This window comes from Ammospiza nelsoni, chromosome 2, assembly GCF_027579445.1.
Source record: "Ammospiza nelsoni isolate bAmmNel1 chromosome 2, bAmmNel1.pri, whole genome shotgun sequence".
NCBI lineage: Eukaryota > Metazoa > Chordata > Aves > Passeriformes > Passerellidae > Ammospiza > Ammospiza nelsoni.
The window spans coordinates 115,576,325-115,592,785 of NC_080634.1; the positions used below are offsets into that span (position 1 = coordinate 115,576,325).

The 16,461-nt window shown below is 41.4% G+C and overlaps 1 protein-coding gene across 1 annotated transcript in view; it reads right to left on the reverse strand.

The window, feature by feature from the left end:
- The window catches only part of UMODL1 (uromodulin like 1), a 70,102-nt gene extending 58,511 nt beyond the window's left edge, over positions 1-11,591 (reverse strand). Inside the window, exon 1 of the mRNA XM_059493980.1 lies at positions 11,585-11,591. Coding sequence (XP_059349963.1) covers positions 11,585-11,591 — 7 coding nt within the window. The remainder of the gene's footprint in view (positions 1-11,584) is intronic.
- Between the last annotated feature and the right edge of the window lie 4,870 nt (positions 11,592-16,461).

Sequence of the window (16,461 nt, forward strand, 5' to 3'; positions counted from 1 at the left end):
ATCAGCATCGAACTCCAATTTATTGATCTCACTCACACACTTTTTTAGTGGTGTTAATTAAGCTCATGCATATTGCAAAATCCGAGCTCATCATAGGTCACAGATTACACATTAACCCCTCCTTTTGTTTTCAATACCTGTGGTTTGTTATTGAATCCAAGATTTATTTTCTCACCCTGTTATGAAAGTTCTCAAGGCCTCGATGTTATTGAAGACAGGCTTGAGAACTTAGCTGTTTACAGAAACAGGCTGTGAGAATTTGTTCCTCACAGCTGCCTTTTAAGCCATTTCTGAGCAAAATTCTCCAACAGGCCCTGACACCAATCCCACTTGATCAAATTCCTGCAGCAAATCTGGGAATGGGCCTGACACCAATCCCACTTGATCACATCCCTGCAGCAAATCTGGGAATGGGCCTGACACCAATCCCAGTTGATCACATCCCTGCAGCAAATCTGGGAATGGGCACTGACATCAATCCCACTGGATCAGATCCCTGAAGCAGAGGTTTAAGAATGGGCCCTGACACCCATCCCACTCCCCATGGATGCCACAGGGCTCACAAACAGCCCACACCAGGGACCAGCCCAAAGATCTGGCCCTGCCTTCACTGGCTTGTGCCCTTGCTGCTGCCTGAAACCCGATTTTGACTTAAGGCACCTGCTGCTCCTATTGGGAAAAGGGTGACTTCACCTTTTTGTCCCTCCAAATCCCCTCTGACACAGCTGAGATACAGAGGGGAAGGACAGAGCACTGTGCACGCAACTGGAAACTCCACTTGTGAATCAGTCTCCTGCACACAGATGCAAAACCTTCCTCTGTTCAGCAGATCTGAAACCAAAACACACACTTGGCTTTTTGCTGTTGGTCAACACAAGGTTTAACCCTCACTGCCAGCTAAGAGATACAGACACATAAACACAGACCCAAGCACACCTTTCTGATGAGAGATCTTCCTAAATAGTTTCAGAGGTGAATCTGTAGTCCAAACCCCAGAACCTGTTTCACAATTTGTGTCAGGGCTTCTATTGATGCATTAAATTTAAATGTTTATAGGAAATTCTCATTTTGAAGGACCTAAAGGCACATTGTTGTGTGTGCTCCTGAGCCAGCTCAACTAAAAGCAAAGCAGCCCATGAAGGAGGAGCTCTTCAAAGCAGAAAACACTGGATTTAGGGATCCTGAAGTACAGACAAGGTGTGGGTAGCATCCTGCTCCTACTGTGTGAATACTGAGTGAGAAATTCAGTCAGGTTTGCAAAAAACCAGCACACTTTAACCTGGTTAGAAGACACATTTAAATAGATTTGTTTGGAAGGAGGCACAAAGTAGGTTGTTTGGGGGAGGTGTATTGTTTCTTTTTTCCTCCCTGTTCATACCTGTAATTGTGACTAACCCAGAACAAATACTGGATTACTCAGCACAAAGGAAGTGGGGAGTTTTTAATGTGGGCAGAAAAGCACCAGATGACTGAGACAACAAATTATTAAAACCAATATGAAATGAAAGTTTGAGGTACAGGGAAATTTGAGCTGAAAGGATAAGAATACATGTTTTAGTATTTCTGCCAAGGTGTAATGGCCAGATCTGTGTGTCTGAGGGAATTCTGAACAAACAGAAATTTAACTGGTGGTTTCACAGATCTCACAGTGAAGAAATGCTTTTCCTTTTTCTTCTCTTTTTGTAAAAGAAAACCCTGGCTGGCTGTCAAGTGTAATTGTTGCTTTATTTCTTTTATTTTTAGATTGATACGAAATCATCCATGCAATTAAAGCATCTCTGGGTTTTCCATGGCCTTGCTCACACCCTCCCCCCAGATAAAAGCTGCAAACTCCCTGTAAGAACCCCTGCACCAGGTGTCTGTGAGGAACAAGCCAAGTCTGAGCAGCAATTCAGCCTTGCCAGGAGGCAGTGCTGGGCTCATCCAGGCTGGGGCTGGCTCCTGCTGCTGCTCTGGCTCTGCCCCCTGGCACGTGGGCCCTTGCCATGGCATCGCCCACCAAGCTGCTCTGGAGCATCTGCTGAGCTGAGGCTGCTGCTAAAACACAGGAGGGCAGAGCTCCAGCTTGCACAGAGCTCCCAGCAGGGTTTGCTCCATCAGCACCTGAGCAGTGGAAGAGTGGAAATCCAAGAGTGGCCTGTGGGTTTCTCTGGGTTGGGATTGAAGGCACTTGAGATGATGTTTCATGTTCACACTCAGGTGTTTATTGTTTGTTATCACTGAAACAGCCTCACAACCATGAGTTCTGGAGCCTTTCATTAGCAAGGCACAAAATGGCCAACTATCTCTTGTTACAGGGTCTTTTAAGGCTAAACTATCCAATTAAGAAATGACACCTAGGTTATTTTCCCTTTTAACCCAATAACTGATCACTCAAAGCCCACAATGAGGACTTTTCTGTCCAATTACAAAACATCACCCAAACCCATGAAGAATAAGGTGAAGAAGAACAACCTGCCTCCACCCTAAAACCTCCATCTTGCTTCATATTCATTTCTATATTCTAAAACCCCAAACTCTAAGTTTTCCACCCTGTGACATTACACAATTCTAACCCACTGCACACCCATAATCCCAGTGCTATCAATCAGTTTTGTGAGTCCTCTCCACAGCCCCAGGTCAATTGCAGCGTTCCCTGAGGGTCTGTGCCTTTCAGCACAGAAAGTTTAAAATTCTCAGCATCCAGGGCTCCAAGAGCATCCCACAGGTGTCTCACAAGCACCTCCAGGGCTGTGCAGCTCCATGCTCAGAGCAGGAGTTTCACAGCACTCCAGGGAAGAGCCTCTGTCTCCCAGGAGCTTCTCAGCACTGATATTTCCACTTCTGATGCCAAGAAATCTCCTGCTCTTTCCACACCCTCTCCAAAGTGCAGCCCCTGCCTCAGTTAGGCAGCACTCTTGGATTTTCCAGGTACTCAGGAAAGAAAAATCATTCCCACCTCCTAACGGCATCAAGTGCTGACACAAACGTTGTCAGTTTATGGTACCAGAGTGCTGAAAGGAGAAGCAGAAATGTAAATGCTTTGGAATAAAGATTGTATATTGCATCACTGGTTTGGTAACCCATAAAAGAAACCATCTATCACCTTTTCTGCAAAGCTAATCAGGAAAAATGAGAAATGCCTGGCAAGGATTCCGTGTTTGGAATGCCAAGAGACTTCACACCAGGTTTTGGCATTCTTAGGTGAAGAGAAATATGTGGTCATGCACTGTAAAACAGGAGGAAAATAATTTTTGTGATTTTTCTTTCCACAAAAACCCCAACTAAAATGATCTCACTCTATTTAACTACAAGAAAAAAAATCCACAACAAAACTTACTTTGTCAGATATTGAGAGTGGATATTTAAAGCTCAGAAGATGATTTTCAAAATGTTTATTGGCTTGAGAAAGCAGTGGCTTATTTACTGAATCTGTTCTGCACCCTTAATTAGCACAAATGCCAGTAGGGGAACTTCCTGCATGCTTTCTCCCATGCTGACCTTCTGCATGAGAAAAAATCCCTAGTGAAAATAGATTTTAATTCCCTCCTTGAAATCAAACATCTGGCTTTGGTTAAGGAGACACACAGCCCTGTCCTTTGTGATATTTGGACTGCAAGAGCTCTGGGGCAGGGAGGATTTTCTTTGTTACTTGCTGCTGAAAATGACAGGAATTTCTGTTTATGGATACAATAATGCTAATGCTGCCACTAAGAGATGATGAGAGCATGACTATTGCTGTGATTAACATTCATTTATCACTAAAATGCCAAGTACAAATCAGCACACATATTTAATTGCTCTCCATCTTTGCAATTAGTTTCTATCATATTCTAAAAACTCCTCAGTATTGTCCAATGTGAGAGACAGAGCTCACAAATTGATCTAAAGCCTCAAATTCTTATGGAAAGGGGAGAGCCAAGGGTGTGTCAGCCTCCTCCAAAAGGCAACCCTGCTGATTTAATTACCTGAATCAGTGAAATCAGCTTAATGAGAGATAAGAGATGTGCATGCCTTGAAAAGCGGGAGGCAAATGAAATAAGTTTGTATCTACCACGTTTTTGTTTGGTTCACTGTTCTTCTCAGAGATCTGATGGGATGGATGGACTGGGACCCACTGGCAAAGTCACAAAAGGCTTTGTGCTATGAAACTTCCATGCCTTTGCTGCATTTTATTGCTTAAATAAGAATGTAAAAGCTTGTCTGATGATGAGAATAAATGAACACTTTGCCTAAATGCCCCTGTTTGAAACCAAAAGGAAAAACACTGAGGGGCAACATCGTTCCCTGCTTGCAAAATATCTGGTTTTGATACGCCTTGTCCTTCCAGAAGCAAAAGGGACAAAAATACTTAAGACAATTTTAGGCACTGGAAAAGTTCACAGGATGAGCCCTGAGGGCTTATAAACAGCAGCAGATGGGTAAAACCTTAATCATCAGTCTGAGAAAATCACCCTGATGTCAGTGCCGGTATTTGACGCTTCCTCAGGATGTGGAGAAGATGTTTCCTCACCAGCAAGGTGGAAACCTCACTCTGTGAAAAGTATCCTCGTGGTAACAAGGATATTTTATGGATAACAAGGGTCCAGTAAGAAAGGATTCCTTTTTTTCCATATGATCCACAACTAAAGCATCATGTCCATGTCAGAACCAGCGTGGCTGAGGCAGTTTTGCACTCCGAAGAGCTGCAGCAAGTGCCAGGAACAGCCAAAACCTCAGCAAATTACCTGGAGTTCAACGCACAACAAAGGATGATGTTCACCTGAAAAAAATCTGTGTAATTCTCTGCTCCTTGAGGCAGAAAAAAGAAGGATTAGTCAGAACATTTTTGCCTGTCAGATGCTGCTGAAACACACTCCAAGGCAGACATGATCAAGAGTAGGCAAAGTCAAATTCCACTAATTCTTGTATTCCCTTCTGCTGCACCAACAGCGAAAATGGGAAGCCCAGCTTCATTTTTTTAGAAGCAAACATCCACATTTTGAAGAATCATGTGCCTACATTATGCAACTACCTTGTCCCTAACAAAATGGGCTGGTTTTCTATCTAGACTTGTCTAAAAATAAATTTGAGAGGCCTGTTTTCCCAAAAGGGCAAGGGTTATGCACATAACTCAGGGTCCACTTGGAAAACCTCTTCCTCATTCCTACGAGCAGCACTAATGATTATCTAAACAGAAAGTCTTTTTCATCTCATTTACTTTTAGGCCCTCTTCTGTCTTCCACCTTTCTACATTTCTATCAGTCTGAATATTAAATCAGATTAATATTTTTGCATAGGTTTGTTCCTTTACCTGTCTCTGCCATTATACACATTTATTTTTATATACATGCTTGTCTATATGTGTATACATATACACACATGAATATGTGTATATGTGAATATGTGTTTTGGTATATTTAAACAAATACATACAGACACCAAAAAAACCCCATATATAGGTGGATAAACACATCTATGCAAAGATACAACCCTTGCAAGAGAAATTGTGTTTGATTCAACACTGTTAAAATTTAAATTTAATGTGATGGAACTGTATCAACCTGTTGAAACTTGATCTTGCAAACCCCACTTTTCAACCACAATTATTGCACTCTTTAAGCATCACATTTTGTTTTACTGAAAGCAAATGTGATAGGGATGAAAAAAAAAAAAAAAAGAAATGGAAACAGTGGCTTGTAATTGTGTGCAATCCATGAGGAGGGAAATGCTCCCTGCACCTGGAGTGCTGGAGCTGGATGCTGTAAACACCCTGTAGAAGCTTTTATCTATCAGTTTACTTTAAGCCTCTGTCCTTAACAAGTCTTTACATGTGCAGCATAAAGGCAAGTCCCATAGCACCTTATTAAGTTGTTTATTCTTTCCAGCCCTCTGCATTCAAGCTAAATCACATTATGCAATTAGCTGCTATGAAAACAAATGAAACTTATTCTGTTTTTCCGTGTTGAAAGAGCAGTTCAAAATATGTCCTCTTCAAAAATTATTTAACAGACTGAATTAGGATCAATTTGATGTCTGAATTATTTTTTCCTGTAAGCTGCTGCTGAGGTTATGCTTAAAACCATGCTGCAAAAAATATTTGTGACTTCAACAGTGAATTTTGATTACTTAGACAACTTCATCACCTTTCCTACAAAAAGAAAAGAATTAATTACTTTTAAGATGTAGGAGTGACAGGGTGGTCTTGACATGCCACAAAGTTCAACTGGTTGCATATTAATATTTTTTTCCTTTGAGAAATCTTGCCTCTAAATTTCAGCATTGAAGTGATTCAATTATTAGAAATTTCTGCTGGCAAGCAAAGGGCAGCACATCTCTGCTGTGCTGCATGACACTCATCTGTATGGGAAGAGGAGAGAGACAGTTACCATGTAAACAAAAGGAAAACAAGGACAAAATCTCGCTGGCTCTGTTGAGCTCATCACCAGCCAAGCCTAATTTTGATCAGCTCTCCCTTCATCAGCAGGATCCTCTCTGATGGAATTGACCATAAAAGGAGATTTGGGGGTTACTGTTATCACAGGGATTGACCAAATGTTCAAATACCAACGGAGACAAGAAATTCAGAGTATTTTAAACTGTTGATTTTAGCAGGCACTTGCTTTCTAAATGTGTAATAAGTGACTGTCATCAGAAGAGCACTGGGTGATTTATTTCATGACCTTGTTTGTGGAGTCAGTTCATACAAGCCTCTTTGCAGTGTTAATGTATTCCCCCAAAAATGCAGGCTGGGTCTATCCCTGGTCATATGAAAAAATTATTCCAGCCCAAGAAACCATGGAGGTTTCTGTCCTACTCTTAGCAGTACACTCCAGGAGAAAAAACCCCAAAATATTCAATTTTTTAATTTTTTTTTTTTTTGTTACTGGGGCTTAATTCAGTCACAAAAATATCCCAGTCCTACAAGTGATAGTAAAAACTGTTATTTGGGGGGGATACAGCAGATTACCTGCCTGGAGGACAATATGAAATTTGTGTCTTCAGATTCTTCTATCAAGCATAAGACATCACGGGTGAATAACATTCCCTTTAAATCATACCAAATATACTGTATGGTTAATAAAATGTCATCTAGAAATACATTAGAAAATTCCTTATTCCTCCATCAAAAAAAATAGGAAAAGATTTTGCCATGTGAAGACAAGATTATTAAAAAAAAGGAGTACATAAAAATCAACTAAAATTTAAATTCTGCTATAATAAGATGTTCAGAGTAGTTTCAAACTAATTCCCACTGAAAATAAGTGGGATGAATTGAGACAACACAAGTCTCTGCATAAATATTTCTGGAAATACAGAAGGAGGAATGGAAACTTGGTCATAAATTTGCCAAGATGAAGAGAAGGTGTCATTAATGTTTGCTCTCTCTGTATGAGCCATGGGTTCTTCCTCTTGGGGGAATCACAGTGGAAAACTGTAAACAAATTTTTCTGCGCAGCATCATAAAAAAAACTCCCAGCTCTGTGTGCAGTGCCAAAGACATTGCCAGGCAACAGAAAATTATTGCTCTATCTTGAGAGAATGCCCTGAATTTATTATTTTTGGGTCATCCGTTAGTGACACAACTCACAGCTTCACCCAGGTTTCATTCCAGTGAGCCCAGTCTGGCAGCTAAACAGATGTCCAGAAATTTCAGCAGTTTAAGGCACTCCAATCCCCCTAGTTCACCAAACTCTGTCACTCCTGAGTGACAACAATCAGGGGGAATTAGGAGTTTGGCTGTGCCCACTCTGCATTACATGGAAATGTTACCTGGAGGGTTGCCCCATTTGGAGCTCCAGGGGCATCTGGGGGAGAAAATTCCCTGCAGAAATTTCCCCAAGGTTGTGGACACCCCAGCACACCTGGGGAACATGCTGGGCACACGCAGCAGCTGTGGCACAACATTCACAGGGACCCAGTGGTGGTGACAGGGAAGCCACCACATCCCTCAGCTAATTTTTCCAGTGCTTAACAATCCTCGTGGCTAAAATAATCCTCCTTTTCCTTCTTTCTTGAATTTATAGCTCCCAGTCCTGGAAACTTTAATATTAATTACCTTTTTTTTGCTTAAAATATTTTGAGAGCAAATGCTCATTCTTTCCTAAGTTTTAATTGGCGAAGAGATGACTTTGAAAGGTTCAAGTCTTTCAAGCAAGCAGAAAAGACACAGCTCTAGTAGAAGCTATAAATTTAGTGCAGGGTTAATGAGGATTATTTACATGCAGAGATTTGTAATTAATTGTCCTTTTTAGCTTCTTTAGGATTTTAAAATCCCAAACAGAAAGTTTCTCTGTGAGTAGCAATGACAAATTTCTTCCTTTTCAAATTTCTTCCTTTCAACTGTGAATGCACACAGTGCCTTTGAGCACAAATCTAAGAACAATTAGACCTCATGGATGGCACTTCTAAATATAAAACACTCTTCTTAATATTTTATTTTATTCACCACTGGCTACAAGCATGCTTCTAGCCAGATTTTTCAGTTGAGATGGCCAGTGATGATCTGATAAGCTGTGGTTAACTCCAGCCCTTGCCATGGTCTCTGCACACCCAGCAGCTGCACCCCACTGACATATGGAGTGCAATTAGGTTAAGCCCAGCTCTTAATCACTGTACACAGAAGCAAGTGCTGTCCTGTGCTGGGTGGGGGCTGTTCTTGGTGTCTGGGTGGGAAAAGGTGGGAAGAAAAGCAACCATGACACCCTTGTGTGCTGAAAATGAGAATAACTGCTGCTGTAGTGTCTGAAATAATCAGTAAATGTGCTGGTCCAGGGCATCTCCTGCAAGGATTTTTGTACATACCTGGCTGTACCTTAAAACAGGTGAAGAGTCACTTGTGGCTAAAGAAAAGGAGTCAGCTTTCAGCAGGAGAGTGAGTGAAATCCAGCTCACTCCCCAAAAAGCTGGGCTGCGGCAAAGGCAGGAGGAGAGAAAACACCTGGACTGAGGAAGGTGAGGAGGGGGCACCAGAGAAAGCAAAGAGAGAGGAAGAGAAGAATCACAGAATTGTTTGGATTGGAAGGGACCTCAAAGGTCATCTCATTCCAACATCCCCTGCCATGGAAGGGAGGGATGAAGGCAAGGAAGAAATCTGTATGTTGTTAGAAATAGCATTGACAATTCTATACAGACTGCAATGACTCTGAAATCCCAATTAAGGCAATGGAAATGCAGAACCAGTAATGCAGAGATGAATCATCTGACCTAAAATAGAGGGAATGATGAAACATACAAGGGAACAAAGTGTGTCATTTTAGATTTTACAGCAAAATAATTCCAGACATATTCTCTCAAAAATATTTGGCCAACAAAAACTGTAAGACAGTGTTGGTTCCTGCAGCTCTATGCAGGTACAGAGGAGAATTTCTCTCCGACAAGCTAACATGGACAGGTCTGCCTTTCTGCAGGTCTCAGACACAAAGGGCAGGCAAGACCCAAAGTATCACACATGCCAGCCTGTCTCCAAGAGTGACACTGCCAATTAAAGATAAAAAATAAATAAAAAATCTGTTTAGCATCTTTTTTAAAACAGGATGTCAAATGCACCATAAATTACCAGGTCCCACTCTCACTTTCTCTCTTCCAGTGTAGTCCTAATAAACAAAATGAGACCAGAGTAGCTCTCAGGTCTGCAGCAGTTGGGAAACAATGGGGGAAAATTTCCAGTGAAGAGACTTTCCATATTCACAGAACTTTTACAGTCCTAATTTAAATGAAAAAACCTCCTGCTTAAGGGAGGAAAATCCCATATCCAGGCAGCTGAGCAGTCTGTCAGAGGGGAGAGGAGAGATTTCTGTTATATATCACACATTTTTACAGATTCCTGGGAAAAATTATGTCCTTTCAGTAACTGTCCATTGACAAGATTTCAGGAGTCAGATTCCTCAGCTACTCTAGATTAGCCTGGAAAATGCTAAACTCTCCTGTGAGTGTGTCAGGTTCCAGCTGCAATTCCTCTCTATGCCATCCTTGCAGCAAGACACCCTCTGCCTTTTCCCACTTCCTTGTCCACATGCAAAGGGAAATTTGCATTTCCACCATGTCCTCTCCAACAGGGAAATTCCCTTTCGTATTTAAAGACAACTTTACTGATCCTTTGTGCTACTCTGGAAATAGGAGGAGATCTCAAGAGGAGAAAGAACAGCCACCTTCACTGAAATGCCACAGCTGACTCCTTCTATGCCACTTTGAGAGCCTCAGTATTTTCTGTGCTTTAATTAGCCATTAATTGACCAGATAAGTGCCATAATATTTTATCTCAGCCCCAAAATACACCTGCATAACTCTTAAGGCAATTTCAACCCAAGGCCCAAATATCAACATAAGTTTTTCCTAATCCTGAGCCATCAGACCTCACAGCTTGTGAAATACAGACAATAATGCTTCAGACACACAAACATCACAAAATACAAAATTTAAAAAGCTTAAAGCCAGATTTGTCTGTGTATCTTTATCCTTTGTGCAATTACTTGATTAACTCTCAGTAGATCTGGAGAGTTCTGCCCATTAAAACCCTTTTTTTTAAGTTTGTGGGTTTTTTCCCCTCAAGAAGGTCCATGACAACACCAAGGAAGATGCTGTAAGAAGTCACCAAGGGTCTGACAAAAAATCCAGTGCAGCCATGTGGGATTTTACCATCAGAGTTGTAGAAACCCTTGTGCTGTGGTTCTCCAGGACATATTCTTGTTGTAGTGGTCACACATAACCCAGAGCTGTGACCTCTGTGAACATAACTAAAAGACATTGCAGAGATGTTATTTGTATAATCGGCCCAACTGTGTAATGGCATGGACAAATTTTGTCTCTTCACATTCAGCATTCAAAATTCAATGTACACACAGAGCTGTGTAAGCACATGTAGCTCCCAAATGCCTGGAATTTAAATGTTACAGCCAGTTTGGTGCCCAGCAGGATGCAGGTTCTGGAGAGGCAATCAGCTTCTCTCCTGCCCATGTATCACTGGCTCCTGGGTAATGAGCTGCCACAGGGAACTGGGGGAAAGAGTGGTAAATTGACAGAGAAACGGGTCAGGCAAAAAGGCCTTTTCCAGTGCACTGCTCCTGTCCTTCAGAACTGAAAACAACACTTCCTAAAGAAATCCCCATTCTGTTCTGGGGGCTGAATTCATCATGCATAGAATGTAATTTTACAGTCCAGAATGGACAATAAATTCAGTCAGTAGCCTGAATATAAAGACATCAATAATTCTGTATCTTGCCCATTTTTGCTCTGCCACTTGAGCCTTCCCCTCAGTAATGGATAAATCCATGAGGAGATGACATCAGCCAGAGGACCCAGGCCATAGAAATGTAAAAGTGTCACAGGGCAGAACTTCTACTCATGGCCTGAAAGCAAGTGCTATTTGCTCATCTCACACCATGGGCATGTCTTTAGAGTGCACAGAAAGGCACAAGAATAAGTCTGAAGTTGTTATAAATTGTTCTTGAAATACACATTTTTTTCATCTAATAACCAGCATGTTAACATCAGAAATTAAATTAAATTAGTGACACAACAGTGCCCTGGCACTATCTGATGAAACAAAGAAATGAAAACATATTTTTTCAGCAAGGCAATATTTTTCCTTCCTAACTTGTGCATTTTTTGCTTGACAAGAACTTACCACGCATCACCTCTAACACTTGGGTACAATTGCTGAAAAGAAAAATCATCTACTCCACATACACCACACTTTTCCAGCAGCTCAGCAATGCACAAACACAACTGGACTGGCTGAAATTCTGGAAATTGCTGTCCATCTGTGTGGAATCTCTGACCCCAGAATGTTCCCATTTGAGGCCAAAGTGAGTGACACTGAGGAGTGAAAGCATCAAGCTCACTTTTCCAGTGTACCATAGCCCTAACAGCTCTTTGGTGCTCTCTCTGATTCACTTACATGAACCTTCTCAAGAACTGAGGCTACAGCCACGCTGCTTTCTGCCAAGAAACTCGATCCCCAAAGCCACATTTACAGGAAAGCAAACATTAACAGAATTACTGTACTAAAGCAAAATTTTGCATTATCATTCTGTTTGTTCTTCCTGGAAATTAACTTTGTTAAACATGAACCAAAACATAAGTCCTCCTATTTATTTTTTTTTTAATAATAAGCACCAGAAAATTATTTTTTCTTGCTTTTCCTTGCTTGAACTTATTGTCTGGACAGAATGACAGAAAATGCTTGCCATATCATCCATCTCTCCATTTGGTTTTTCCTGAATTTCTTTACATGCACAATGAGCTGGGATGAATACACTTGTAACTAGGAAACCAAAGCCACTTTTTAATATTCTTACACACTTCCACTGTAATCAGAATACTCAGGATTTTAATTTTAGAAGGCTCAGACACCAAACTCCAGCTGAAGTTACACAGAGCTGGGAGAGCTGCTAACACAAAATTGCACCGTATCTGCTGTGCTGTGACAGATTTTCTATTTCAGTTGCTCCTGCAGCTTTTCATCAATGTGTTTTTTAGAAATACCCACGAATTTGCAACCCCTTCCTAGCTGCAAATGAAGACTATTTTATGCTTTAATCATAGTAACCCATGACTGTCTGCCCACTTTAAAAAAACACACATCAGTACCTGTGGTTTATTTGTTTCTGAATCGTTGTCCAATCTGTGGAACAATCACCTTTTTAAATAGGAATGTGTTTCTTGCTATTTAACAGCTTTCCAGGTTAATATTGCCACCCAGCTTGCCACTGTCTGGCACCATTTATCTGAACCTGTCCAAGCTGCTGCATGTGGGCTCCAAGTGGAAAATATTAACTAGATTGTGCTATTTGCAGAAGAATGAGGCTGACAGCTAAAAAAGCTCAAGACTTGGCACTCAGAAGCAATACCAGAAATTAAGGCAGTTTTACATTATTCTGTATTATAGTTATTTTCCTGGTAAGAAATTTACACCTTCAGGAAGAGTCTTGTCTGTGTGCCTCGTATCACACCAGTAATGGAAATAGAATTTTTTTTTAATGCTTACATTGTGTATCTCACTGTCTGGTTTTCCCTCTGAATGCCGAGAAGTGTCTCTACTTTCATGACAAGATAAGTGACAGGTTTTAACCAGAAAAAGTAAGATTCCTTACTTTACCTGCTAGTATTTGTTATAGGAAGTGTCATCTGAACACATGAGAAGAGATAAATAAAAGTCCAGGCACCCTTTACAGTGCAGGGCTGTCTGCAATGAGAAAATTCTGTTTGCATTTTGGCAAGTCATTAAGTTTTGGCAGAATATTTGGAATCAATACAGAGAGTTCCCAGGAACATCTGCATTCAAAGCAATGGGTTCATTCACGTGTGTTATGTGATCCCAGGTAACTGAGCTCCACATCCCAGAAATTCTGAGATAGAAGCTGGTGGCTGAAGGAATGGGTAACAGCCACAGCATTTGCCCCACTGTAAGATTTTCAGGGGCAGAGAGACAGAAGGCAGTTTTTCAGAGATTAACCACCTCCCTCTGAAATATGTCCTTGGCAATAATCAGTTCCAGAGGATTTGGTGAGAAACAAGAGACAAACCCCTGTGGTGCCTGGCATTTTGCATTTCCACTTTTACAGTGGTTGCAGGAGGAGTTGGAGCTGGAGAAACCCCACTGCCAAGGTGCTCCAGCAGGACACACTCCCAAAGCCACTAAAATACAAAATACAGAACAGATGACTCTGCATGGACAGAAGATTCAAAGAAAATTTACCAAGATGAAAAATGTTAGCAGCTCCATCTAGTCAAGGTTCCCCCATGCAAATGAAGCTGCTGCTTCTGTCCTTATCCTCTCTCCTCCCTCAAAACCAAACTCCTCTCTGCAAAACTCTTTCCCAGCTGCTGATAGAGGAGTGCCTCAGGGTATCTGAGCTACTTCTGGGTTCTCTGCAGGAAAAGAACCTGATGTCATTAGATTTAAATTAATCACACAAGGTCCAAATCTTCATTAAAAAAAAACTCTAGGATGTCTACATATAAAAGCTGAAACTACAGATCTAAAAAAAAGACTATTATCTCCAGGATATGACTTCATTTCAACTATTTTTATATTGAAAATGTTAGTGTCAAAAACACTGAACTATTCAGAGTACACAATTTTGCCCTTCAGTGCAATATTTACACAATGAAAACCAGTAATTCTCATACTTTAAACCAGTGGTTTAGTGTTTTAGCTTTTACATGTTAATTTGCTCACAATGTCCATGTATAATCATCCTTTATTTTCTTTGAAGTTTCTTTATATTCTACATTTTGCAGGGGCTCAGTTTTTAACAAAATTCCAGTGATAAAGTTTGTTGGCAAGTATGATCCAAAGTTAATCTGAGCAGTTATTGGATACTCCAAATGGACAACAAACCTTATACTTAACAAACATGCACCTGGTAATAACAGCTGCAACCACACATAAAGATGAAAAATATATCAAACTAAGCCCCCCATCAAAGCATCTAAAATTAGAAATGTTGGAAAATACATTCATAAACAAGCTGATCTTGAAGAACCAGAACATTCAAATAATTGGGAATGGTACATTTGACAAAATTAACCTACTTAGAGAAAACTTAAAGCCCTTATCATTCTCCAGAATGAATTTCTTCCCTAGATTTTATTAGGATCAAGAAAAATCTGATTTACAGGAATATAAGACAGCCATAAACTTTAATAACATCTTTAAACTTTTTAAACTTCAAAAACAAGTCAATCAGGCTCAATCATGAACTACAACCAGATTTTGTCTTTTTGAATCACAGAATCTTGGAGGATTGTATTCAAAATTTTCTCAAATCATGTGTTTGTAAAAATGACGAAATTATAGAATCACAGAACATTAAGGGTTGGAAGATCATCCCTGCCATGGCAGGGACACCTCCCACTGTCCCAGGCTGCTCCAAGCCCCAGTGTCCAGCCTGGCCTTGGCCAGGGATCCAGGGGCAGCCACAGCTGCTCTGGGCACCCTGTGCCAGGGCCTCACCATGCTCAAAGTGAAAAACTTCTTAATATCTAACCTAAATTTCCCCTTTTCCAGTTTGTACCCATTCCCCCCGGTCCTGTTGCTCCAGTCCCCCATAGAGAGCTCCTCTCCAGCTTCCTTGCAGGTCTCTTCAGGTTGTGAAAGGTGTTTTGAGGTCTGCACACAGCCTTCTCCAGGATGAACACCCAATTTTCCCAGCCTATCTCTGTAGGGGAGGTGCCCCAGTCCTCTTATCAATTTCGTGGCCTCCTCTGGACTCTCTCCAACAGAATTATACAAGGCACTGCATGGGCTGTGTTCCACTGGCTGCACTTTCACTAGGGAACCTGACAAATTAAAAATGCTGGTAATAAATACCTGCACAGCAACACACACACAAGTGTAAGACCACCTTTCAGCAGGGTAATTTGGGACAGAGATCCTCCACCTTCTTCTTTTGGAGAAGCACACTTCAGAAATTATGCAAAACCAACTAGTTTCTGCTTGGCTGAGAAGTAACTTAGTACACATGAGGGAAAAAAAAAAATTAAAAAAAGAAGAAGAAAGCTCAGGTTAGCTCCCCAAATGCTCCCCTGGCAGCACAGCCAGCCTCACTGCACAGACTGGTTTATGGGAACAGATGCAAGTGCTTTCCCAGTTGTTTGTTCCCATCACCACAGCAGCCCCCGTGCCAGAGCAGTTGTCTGCACAGCACAGCAGAGCAGGGAACTCTTCCAAAGAGCTTTGCTGGGGTTTTGTGCTGGCTCACAAAGCCACACTCGCATCAGGGCACGAGTCCCTGAGTGAGAAAAATCCCCACTCCTTTCACAAGCAGCTTCCCCAGTTTCCAAAGCTACCAAAAGAGCCAGCAATGACAAAACAAACCCCCAAGATCTGGAGAGGGGAAAAAGGACCCAGACCCAGTAAGGTACATCTCCTTCCCTTACGTGGGTTTCAGCCCATTTGCAACAAAACCTTGGCAAAAAAAAAGGCTTAAATGCATCCCTAAAAACATTCCAGGGATTCTACAGCTGCTTCAGAGTATTTGTGACCTAGGTGGGATATCTGAAAGCACGCTGAAAACATGTATGGGATTAGATGCTAATCTCTAGAGCTGTCCTTAATGAAAAGATAACACGCCAGATTAGCTTTCAATAAAAACAAGAGGAATCTTGTAATTCTTAATTTCTATTTTAATACTTGCATTTTGACAAATAAAGCCCTATTCAGGTATTTAATTAAAGCGGATAATCACGATGAGAAGCCAGCCTAAAGCAATGATAATGGCCATTATAATTTTTTTTCAAATCAGCAGCTAGAAAGGGGCTGAGCCAAAACCCACCGGGATCTGGGCATGTGTGTCCCTGGTGGCAACAGAGGGTGGTGGCCTTTGAGGGACAGTGGGTGGCTTGTGAGTGGGATGGTAGTGGCTTTTGAGAGGTTGGAGGGTGGCTTTTGAGGGGGACAGTGGGTGGTTTTTGAAGGAGTGGCTTTTGAGGGGGACAGCAGTGGCTTTTGAGGGGGACAGTGGGTGGCTTTTGAGGGGGATAGCAGGTGGTTTTTGA